The sequence below is a fragment of the Zootoca vivipara genome, chromosome 10, assembly GCF_963506605.1.
Source record: "Zootoca vivipara chromosome 10, rZooViv1.1, whole genome shotgun sequence".
Taxonomy (NCBI): domain Eukaryota; kingdom Metazoa; phylum Chordata; class Lepidosauria; order Squamata; family Lacertidae; genus Zootoca; species Zootoca vivipara.
This window is the reverse complement of record NC_083285.1, coordinates 27768876-27780025: the sequence shown is the minus strand read 5'-3', so window position 1 is coordinate 27780025 and position 11150 is coordinate 27768876. Positions and strand designations below refer to the sequence as shown.

Here is an 11150-nt window from a genome sequence, read left to right as displayed (position 1 = left end):
ACTGATTGGCAGTGACTTCCCAGGGTTTCCGACGGGAGGATTTTTTTGTAGCGCTACCTAGAACTTCCTTCATGCTAGGGAGCATGTGCTCTATCTTGAACTATGGCTCATTCCCACAACAAAGCGCAAGAACACCAAATACACATAAAACCCTACTACATTCTGTTTCTTTGTTCCCATGGGGAAGCTTCTCCCTGTGTACTGGGAGGAGGGAATAAAGGAGGGAGGCAGGAGTAGCGGGCGGTCCCTTTCCAAGCAAGAAGGAGGGGAAGAGAACCCCAGCTGGGCTCTAGAGAGACACTAAGCAGAGGCGGAATTGGGCAGTGTGACTGGTTGCACCGCACTGGTACCTTCCAAGGCAGGAAAGGCCTTTTGTAATTTCCAGTCTGGGTGGGGAAGGAGACTGTTTCACTGCCGGGACGATGCTCTAGCCAGCAGTTCTGATAGCTCACCATGCAGAGCTAGGTTCCAACTTCCAGCCCCAACAGTTTCTGGTAGGAAGATAGCTGGCAATTTCTGGGTATTGAATGGATTGTGGAGAAGCCCACAGAGCTTGCAAAAGCTAACAACTTATGCCTGCACTCGGATAAGGAGAGGGTGGTGTGTGTGTGTAGATGCAAAAGGAGCAATTAGGAACAGATGGAAGAAGTGGAGGGGGGAGGGTTGTGAGTTAGTAGATGGTTAGAGGTCCTTTGTGCGTACAAGGTTTGTTCTGCCTGTATGAGGGTACTACTGCTTGCTTCCACTCACGTTATACTTTGAGGACAGTGTGCCTGTCAGAGATGCAGTTCTCCAAGTGGTTTAACTGGTTTGCCTCTTTTTCCAGGACATGTCCTCTGCAGGTGCAAAATTTGAGACAAATCACATTTATTTGCTTTGAATGGCTGTCATAGCATCCTCTTTTTCTCTCTCTCTTCAAAATACCCACAGTCAATCTTCCTTCACAGCGAACTGCAGAAAAGGGGGTCTACCTAGAACTCTCAGCACCTTTGACAAACAACAGCTCCCATAATTCTTTGGCGAAAGCCACCACTGTTTTAATTGCTGTCGTACTGCTGATCACCGAAGAATTGATGCTTTTGAATTATGGTGCTGGAGGAGACTCTTGAGTCCCATGGACTGCAAAAAGATCAAATCTATCCATTCTGAAGGAAATCAGCCCTGAGTGCTCACTGGAAGGACAGATCCTGAAGCTGAGGCTCCAATATTTTGGCTACCTCATGAGAAGAGAAGACTCCCTGGAATAGACCCTGATGTTGGTAAAGATTGAGGGCACTAGGAGAAGGGGACGACAGAGGATGAGATGGTTGGACAGTGTTCTCGAAGCTATGAACATGAGTTTGACCAAACTGCGGGAGGCAGTGGAAGACAGGAGTGCCTGGCGTGCTCTGGTCCATGGGGTCACGAAGAGTTGGACACGACTAAACAACAAAACAACAAAACAACAACAACAACAAGTGCTTTAAATGCACGGTGTGAATGTAGTCTTGCATACAAATCCACCCTGTACATCCCTATAAGTTATGATTTTTATTATTTTGCCTTATACTGAGTGAGACCAGCTGAGCAACAATGCCTCCCTTGTGGCTGAAACTATGAAAAAACCAGCTGCCTAGGAGTGCTGCTGTGGTTTGCAAGGGAGTGCATGTTTCGTGCAGGGCTAAGGGAAGCCAGTGCCACTTCCCTTGTACTCAGAACTATGGAAGAAGCTGCTGCCTAGGTTTGAGCTGCTGCCCTGGGTGAAGAAGAAGTCCCCTCCCAGAGCCCAGCAGTTATTATACCTGATTTATTATACGTTTGTATTCACTCCTCAACTTGGCCTTCTTGTTGTTGTTTAGTCATTTAGTCATGTCCGACTCTTCATGACTCTTCTCTTTGTTGACCATTTTTAAGTTCGGAATAGAGTAGTTGCTTTGGAAGACGATCATCAAGCATCCGCACAACATGACCAGTCCAGCGAAGTTGATGTTGAAGAATCATTGCTTCAACACTGGTGATCTTTGCTTCATCCAGTACACTGATATTAGTTTGCCTGTCTTCCCAAGTGATGTGTAAAAATTTGCAGAGACACCGTTGATGGAAGCTTTCGAGGAGTTGGAGATGGCGTTTATAAGTGGTCCATGTTTCACAAGCATATACAGTAGTAAGGTTGGTAGTACAATAGCTTTGTAAACAAGCACTTTGGTTTCCTTGTGAATGTCCTGGTCCTCAAACACTCTGCACTTCAATCGCAGAGCTCAGGCGATGCTGGATTTCGGCATCAATGTTGGCCCTTGTGGAAAGGTAACTGCCTAGGTAGGAGAAGTGATCAACATTTTCCAACGTTACACCACTGAGTTGGATTTGTGGCGCTGCAGAGGGGTTATTTTGTACTTGTTGGTGCAGCACTTTGGTTTTTTGGATGTTGAGTGATAGGCCAAGCTTTTCGTAAGCTTCTGCAAAGATATTTAGGATGGTTTGGAGGTCATCCTCTGAGCGTGCGCACACTACGTTGTCATCAGCATACTGAAGCTCTTTGACGGAAGTTACGGTAACCTTACTTTTTGCTTTCAGCCTGTTCAGATTGAAGAGCTTTCCATCTGTTTGATATATGATTTCTACTCCGGTGGGGAGTTTCCAGTCGACAAAGTGTAGGATCATGGCAATGAAAATAATGAATAGAGTTGGGTCAATAACACAACCCTGTTTAACACCTGATCTCACTGCGAATGGTTCACTTTGAGAGCTATTGTTATCTGCTCTTGTTGCTGTCATATTATGATGGAGGAGCCGAATGATGTTTACAAATTTATCTGGGCAGCCAATTTTCAGAAGGACAGTCCACAGGGCATTACGATTTACAGTGTTGAAAGCCTTAGTCAGGTAAATAAACAGCATATACAGGGGTTGGTTTTGCTCTCTGCATTTTTCTTGAAGCTGTTGAGCGGTGAAAATCATGTCCACTGTCCCTAGTAAATCTCCTGTAAGTTTGTAAGTTTGTACAGTCTAACTGCAGTCTAAATGTTGCAACTCTCTCTATCGATGGTATCTAACACTGAGTAAATTGGCAAAAATGTATAAATCTAAATCTAGTAAGTGTTGGAAATGTAAAGAGAAAGAAGGTTCTTTTTTATCATATGTGGGGTTCTTGTAGTAAGGTTAAAACTTACTGGGAAATGATATATAATGAATGGAAAAGGATGTTTAATATAACGTTTGTAAAAAAAACCCAACAACCCAGAAGTTTTTCTTTTGGGAATTATAGGGACAGAACTACTTAAACTGTATAGAAACTTATTCATGTATGCTACTACAGCGACAAGAATGTTACTCGCCCCAAAATGGAAAGAAGTAGAAGTCCCAGCAAAGGAAGAATGGATACAAAAACTCACGGAATATGCAGAAATGGCAAAACGTACCGGAAAAATAAGAAATCAAGATAACAAACCTTTTGTAAAAGAATGGAAATGGTTTATTGAATATTTACAGATAAATTGTAAACAGATAAGAACATTGGCAGGATTATTGTAATAACCTGCAGTTTCATAAAAATATATATTTAAAGTAGATGAACAAAAGAACAAATTAAGTTAATTTGGATATGCAGAAGGTATTAAAAATAAATTTAAGGAACCGCAGAAAGAGGGGGAAGGAAGTTAAGATTTGAAGTGTTAAAATGACTGTAAAATTATTGAAATGTATAAACCTGAAAATCATAAATAAAAATATAAATGTTGCAACTCTTCTTAGTACCAGTAGCTATAGCAGTAGTGGGAGACTGCTAACTGCAATGCTTTGAACATGGGGGTGCAAAAACATTGATTACCTGCATGTTGAAACATTGATTACCTGCATGTTGTTTATATTTTGTGAATACAGGAAGCCTGCAACTTAGACACATTTCAATTGTGTGCATTCATCTTTAAAGTGCTTGGCTTAAATTTTTTTTAAAAAAGGGGGCTGGTGTCCAGGAAATAAATACTTTGGCAATCCCACCTGCAATTGCACCCAGTGTTTTTAGACTATACAGTATGTGATTTTTGCCTTCAGGTGTGATTTCTGGAAAGTAACCCTTGCGTACATTGCGAGCTTACCATTGGGAAATCTCATCCAAGAATTTAAAATGTGTCAAATTCATGCTACCACAACCAGGTAACAAGTAAAAACACAAATCAAGTTGTCAGTCCTTTATTTTTGTGGGGGTATGCAGGGGTACTGTTGTTTAGTCGTTTAGTCGTGTCCGACTCTTCGTGACCCCATGGATCAGAACACACCAGGCACTCCTGTCTTCCACTGCCTCCCGCAGCTTGGTCAAACTCATGTTCGTAGCTTCAAGAACACTGTCCAACCATCTCGTTCTCGAGATCCCTAAACATTTTTGTGAATCTTTGTACTTTTGTCCATTTGCTGTATTTATTTGAACTTTAAAATGGTGATTTTCTTGAGTCAAAATGAGAGTACCCCTAAACATTTTTTAAAAGAAAAAAAAGTGCACTGCAAGTTGTTAAGCACAGACAAGTCTGTGCAAGTCCTAGGAGGATGAAATCAAAGATGAGTCTACATTGCGACAAAAGGTTGAAATCAAGGAGGAAGTGTTTGTGGCTTCTGGTGCGCATGCTATTCCACTGCTTCGAATCCTCTGTGTTTTATATGGGTCAGTTGTTGAGAATATCAAACCACTCTGACTTACTAGTCAGCTAGGGAAACTCAGTGTGTAATTGTGGTTCAAAGTATTACCCCAGAGCCTGTGAGTGGGAATAGGGTGATTTCTGAGACATTACTGGAAAGAAAAAAGGGGGAAAGAAAACCCTAAATGGGGGTTGAGTTCTGCTTTGCTGCTTACGTGATTTTTACTACTATGCTGTGCTCTCTCTCTCTCTTTGTAAAAAATAAAATGAGAAATCAATATTATTTCTTCACGGATGAACTCTACATTAAAAAAATATATTTTGCATTAAGCTAAAAAGTATCAGATATAACAGAAAGCCTCTTCTTTGGTTAAGCCAGTGAACCGGCCATAGACATATAGCTTAGTCACAAACACACAGATCTATAAATTCACTGAAATAAAATGGATAATATACAGTACTTGTACGGGTAAATGCTGAGGACTCTATCCTAATCTGGAGTAGACATCACAGAATTGCCTTCTCAGAACATCTTGTCAGAATCAACTGAATTTGGATCTACTATATCAGCAGCACATGGAATCAGTTAATCCCTATGTCAACCCTGTAAGGTAGGTTAAGGGGCTGTGACTGACTCCAAGGTCACCAAGTAAGCTTCATGACTGTGTGGGGATTTGAACCCTGATCTCCCAGGTACCAGTCCGACACCCTAACCACTAACACCACCCGGGCTTCCTATAGCCCTTCTACTATAGGGCAGCTCTATAATTAAGTGGGTAAATAAATATGGGGAAAGCAAAATGCAGGGCCGTCTTAAGCGGGTCAGGCGCCCTGGCGCTGTGGTGCGCGGATTGCTCCGGCGCCCTCGCCCTGCCCCGTTTCTTCCCGCGGCTGGTGGGCGGGTGCAGCGCGGTTTCTGTGCGGCTTCGCCGTGCAGCGCCCCCCTGCCGCCCCGCGCCACCCAGCCTACCCCTAGAGCCCTGGTAAAATGTCACTTAGAGAAGGTTCTGAAATATTTTCCTTGAAGTTGCATTAGTTTTATTCTGGATTGTTTTATTTGATATTTTAATGTGTTATAAACCACTCTGAGTCCCCCCTTAAAATATAAAGTGGTATAGGAATGAAAATCATAATCATAATAGAAAATTGGTCTACAAGGGGCTAATAGATGATTTCACTCATCTTTGTCTAGGACCACATCTGCCCCTTACACTTAAAGCAGCATTATATAATAATAATAATAATAATAATAATAATAATAATAATAATAATAATAATAATAATTTATTATTTATACCCCGCCCATCTGGCCGGGTTCCCCCAGCCACTCTGGGCGGCTTCCAACAAAACAGAAATTCTAAAATACAAAAATCCATCAAACATTAAAATACAGAAATCCATCAAACATTAAAAGCTTCCCTAAACAGGGCTGCCTTGAGATGCCTTCTAAAGGTCTGGTAATTGTTGTTCTCTTTGACCTCTAGTGGGAGGGCATTCCACAGGGTGGGTGCCACTACCGAGAAGGCCCTCTGCCTGGTTCCCTGTAACTTGGCTTCTCGTAGTGAGGGAACCGCCAGAAGGCCCTCGGAGCTGGACCTCAGTGTCCGGGCAGTACGATGGGAGTGGAGACGCTCCTTCAGGTATACCGGACCGAGGCCGTTTAGGGCTTTTTAATGGGCCGTGACGGTTACACCGGTGGTATCCAATAACACAGAGGTGGTACATTCTCCACACAACCTGCTCAGGCACTCGCTAGGATCTGGACCTCCATCTCCCAAGCTGCTAGTGTCCCCCTCAGGTTAGTCTCCTCCTGGCATCCTGCATTCTCATCCTACAGCCTGCTGGGTCTTCTGCCACGTCAGTTCCCTCCAATTCTCTGATCTTAAGTCCCCCTGCCCCCTGCCCTATGCCAATCACAACATTTAGTTGTTGCAGTGTTACATTTCACATTTTAGAAGTTTCATTGATGCATCAAACTCAATGAATGGATTCTTAATGGTAAATAGCTGGTGTGGGGATAGCTGTATGGATTGGGACCCTGGTTGAGGAGGAGGAAGGACTTTATTCTTTGGTCCCCTGCCATGGTCATGATGATCCATATCAACACACCAACACACACCACCAATGCCTACTTTTTACACGCCAGTCACACATTGGCCAATTGCGTGAATGCTGTCACATTTAGTTTGACCCTAAGTTGCAGCTGTGTCGGGAACAAACCCATCTTTCTGCCCCCAGCCTCATCAACAGGGGCACTTCATAAAAATTACACAGTAAAAAGCCAGTGAGGTTGTGTCTTGTGGCTTTTTTTTTTTGGGTGCCGTGGTTAGTAAATTCTCAGAAGCGATGGTGGAAAGTAAGAGACTCGATGATGTCATTTTAACTCATCGCTACCTATCTCTCGAACAAGGTGGCAATGGGTATATATAGGGGAACCCTCAACTCCTTCACAGCACAGCAAAAGCATCACAAGTAAGTAATAATTCCAAATGCTTATACAATTAAATTGCTGCATGTTGAAATGTAAGATAGATGAATAAATTATAAAGCAAAAAAATATTTTTTTTTCACTATACCATTACTAGATCTTTGTCTATCTTCATTGGGAAATTCTCCTTCTGTGTGTCTCTAGAAGGTTCAAAGACTGCAGCTGCGACTTGGCTGAACTTGCCACCTTTCTTGGGGAGCCATGAATCCACTTGAGAATGGGACCAGATGCTTCCTTGTCTGGGCGTTCTGCTGCGGTTGCCTCCCTCTCATCTTCTTGGCAAGCCCCGTGCCCTTGAAGGACGCAGTTATTCGTACTAACCACTCCTGCGAACTCACAAGAAACAACTTCCAGAAAACCTACTTCAGGAATCGTACATATACTTTAGCTAACCAGGTAAAGCAATTGGCCTGCGTGCTGCATTTTTATCTGCACAGCTCTCATATGCTTTGTACTGTCTTGTGATTTCCCCACTTTTGCTCCTTGACATCCTTCCATCCTGAAAGGATGCTAACCTGCCTTCAGGTATGTGCATACTTTAAGTATGTACGCCGCTTTGGGAAACCACAACCCACAGGATTATATTCAGCTGCCTATGAAGTGTAACCTTCTAGAGCTCCTTTTTTATAAACAATTAGCCACACAACCCACCCATGGTTATCTTCTACCTATGCGACTGGCAAGTGTGGGGCTTTAAATGTTTTGTTTGATGCTCTCAGTTCTGCTTTTCGCTTCCGATCTGTTAGGTAGCTCATTGGGCCTGCTTACCTTTGCAGCTTTCACACTCACCAGGTCAACACTGACACTATAAGACCTTAATAATAATATAAATTCCTTCCAGTAGCACCTTAGAGACCAACTAAGTTTGTCTATGGTATGAGCTTTCGTGTGCATGCACACTTCTTCAGATGCGAAGAAGTATCTGGAGAAGTGTGCATGCACATGAAAGATTATACCAATGACAAAATTAGTTGGTCTCTAAGGTGCTACTGGAAGGAATTTTTTTTATTTTGTTTCGACTACGTCAGACTAATACGGCTACCTACCTGTAACTAGAACTATAATACCTTGGCATCCTTTTCTATAGTTCTATGTCATGGGCAGCAATCTCCTCCAACTCGGTTGTGGAACTGGAGAGCTATATAGACCCAGGGAGCTGGTGTGCAGAGCCTCATCTTTCTGCCACACTCATTCTGTCTCTCTCTCTTTTTTAAATAGGGAAGACTCTTTGATAAGGACACAGATAACAGATTTGTTGGGCAGCATCTGTACACCAACATCAAGGTGAGATTCCCATGTGCATTAAACAATATTTTTTATTCTCTCTTTGTACATTCTTATTCTCCTGTTGTTCAAGGTATATAATTTCATTATCTTGTCTTTGCAGGCAAATGATCGCTGCTACCTAATGAAGAGATTAACTGATATTGTGGTGACAGACGTCCTCCTGACCCTCTCTGGGGACAAATATTCCAGTGCCCAGGAAGTTGCAAGTTTCTTGACCGATTTGAATAGGAAACTGAATGGCTGTGTAAGTGTCATCTATAGCTGTAGTCAGAATATCCTCAGCTTCCTCAATATTTGACCTGCTTGGATGCTTCTCCTCTAGGGAGGTGGGGAGCAGGGTTTTGAACTTGCGCCTGTGGCTGGTAGTTGGCAATATATTTCTAGACAAGGCAATCACCAGCGCCGAAGGTAAAGGAGGAAACCTCAAATCAAAACATCCAATCTTTCTGCAGTCAAGTGCAAGACAAGCGAAAGGTGTGAAATGAAAAACCACATTGTGACTTAGCTGCATTCCTTCCTTTTCAGAAACCACTGGGAAATAAAGAACACATTGAAAGGAACCTGCAGCAAATGAAAGACAAATTACAACAGGTATGTTGCTTTTTAAAATTTGTTCTCTTTTATTTATGAACCACTTGAATGAAAAAACAACAGTAACCCTCAAAGTAGTTTATGAAAAAAGATTTTTAAAAAAAATAAAATTAATCTCCCTTTTTTGTTCATAGCTGAGTGCTAATTCAAATGTTTAGAAAAGGCATGTTTTATACAGTCTTCACAGACTGTAGTCCCTCAGAATACACGCCAGGGGAATAAGATTTGAAGATGATCCATGTTAAATGAAAGCTGCATTGTAGGGAGAGCTGTAGGATATAGTGTAGGGGTGGTCTATCTGTGGACCCCCAGATGTTGTTGGATGGCAAATCTCACCAGCTCTAGCCAGCAAGGCCAATGGTAAGAAACCCCTCCTTGCATTGTACCGGTAGCTGCATTTTCTTAGCTCACATTCTTATCTGTTCCCTTTGAACTTTTATCCAGTACGAAATGTTTTGCCGCCTGAAGGTGGAATAAAAAAAAAGCAAGCCTTTTGCATTGCATTCAGAGGTGGAATTATTATTATTATTATTATTATTATTGTCTAGTATTGAATCCATTGAGGTTTGATAAGGAGAAATCTGCCAGTTTTGGTTTCTCACAGTTTCCCTTTAAAAATAAATAAAAAATCTTAAGTTCAGGTTCCACGTGAGTGACATTTCCACTTTTAAAAAGTGCTCCTGAATATTAACCAGCAGTTTAGTCCCAATTTCATAAAAAAATACATACAATTGCATGCAATTCTGTCTCATATATGCATTTTTGTAAAGCATATTCCCCTTATATTCATATTTTCCCTAATATAATGTATTTTTGTATGCTGTTTTCACCAATATATGCATTTATACCCATGCTTTAACTTGGTAAAGGATGGCTGTGTTTTGATTCACATATTGTTTGCAAATACAGTGCAAATTTTAGGCAGATTAAATGTGTGCTAAATTGAGGTATTGTCTACTTTCCCCTTCACCCAATCCCTTTAAAGAAATAATTATGCAAAATATAAATGAAGTTATTCATTCTTATCAGAATCTAACATAACTCAATGTAAGATCCAAAATGACCCAAACAGGATCAATGGTACTATAGAGAGAAAATGTTCAGGCTGTTCAATGAGCATTCTTGCAGTGGTTCTTGTCTCATTCCGCTTACGTGAATTGTCATATAAATTCCCATTTGGCCACTGTGGCTCACAGAAGGCAACTCCAGGAAAGACATACCTGAGCAGAAGCTGATCTCATGCCTGTGTGTTCCTCCATTCACTGAATCCTGCAAAAGAGAAAAATACCTGTGGCATGTTAAAAACGAACCTAGGAAGGGAACCCTCCATTGCGAATCTTTCCTATTTAACTCTTATGCAAGAACTCTGTTGCCTATTGCACAGAACCTGTTCTACTCATGCACTGGTGTATCCTTCTGAGATCTTTGTTAATTCAGTGAGGCTTATGTAGAAAAACCTCTCGAGGAGTTGTTCTCTAATTCTTAGAGTACCCCCATTTTTCCCTGTGTGTGTTCCCCCTAAAATTGACAAAACGTCTTTTATAATCTATATTGTCCATTCTGATGAAGAAATTGTTTTTGCTTTGATTTTACAGTTGGGAGAAAATGGGAAAAACAAAGCAGTCGGTGAGCTTGATTTGCTGTTTGACTACCTGGAGGATGCCTGCACTGCAGCGCTCAAAGCCCCCAACAAGAACCACAAAGGCAAGAAGAACTGAGTGGGCAATCAGGATCATTGCAGCTTCCTTCGGTGGTGGCCTCTGTGGAACAAGGACAAATGCAATGGTTCGCTTTCAAAGGCAGTAGACACAAATGTTTTTACCCATACAGAACTCAACGGAGGTATGCTTTCATGAGACCCATTTTAAAGTATCGATCCAGCAGTTCTCAAACGGCTTTATCTGGATTAGTGGCAAACTTTGACAGAACATCTCTACAGAGTGAATCGAGGGCCGGCAAGTTAGCCTAATGCAAAACAAATTTACTTGAAAGGAAGGGCCAGCTCGGACATGTGATTAGAAACTCCTCTGGACCTGTCCATAAAATGCAACTCACGCCAGTCAGAGTTTAGAAGTATTATGAAATGGAGGAATTTAGTCTTGATTAAGGGGGGTATTGAGGGGAGGTTGGGAGATTAAAAATGAGGCCGCTACTCAATTTATGACTTTGCTGGGCTC

The 11150-nt window shown here is 41.9% G+C and overlaps 1 protein-coding gene across 1 annotated transcript; it reads left to right on the top strand.

Moving 5' to 3' along the window:
* The first annotated feature begins 7296 nt into the window (after nt 1–7296).
* IL22 (interleukin 22) lies at nt 7297–10691 on the top strand. The gene is made up of 5 exons (XM_035127770.2): nt 7297–7491; nt 8314–8379; nt 8483–8626; nt 8908–8973; nt 10569–10691. Exons 1-5 carry the CDS (start codon nt 7297–7299, stop codon nt 10689–10691), a joined length of 594 nt encoding a protein of 197 aa, XP_034983661.2.
* The last annotated feature ends 459 nt before the right edge of the window (nt 10692–11150 follow it).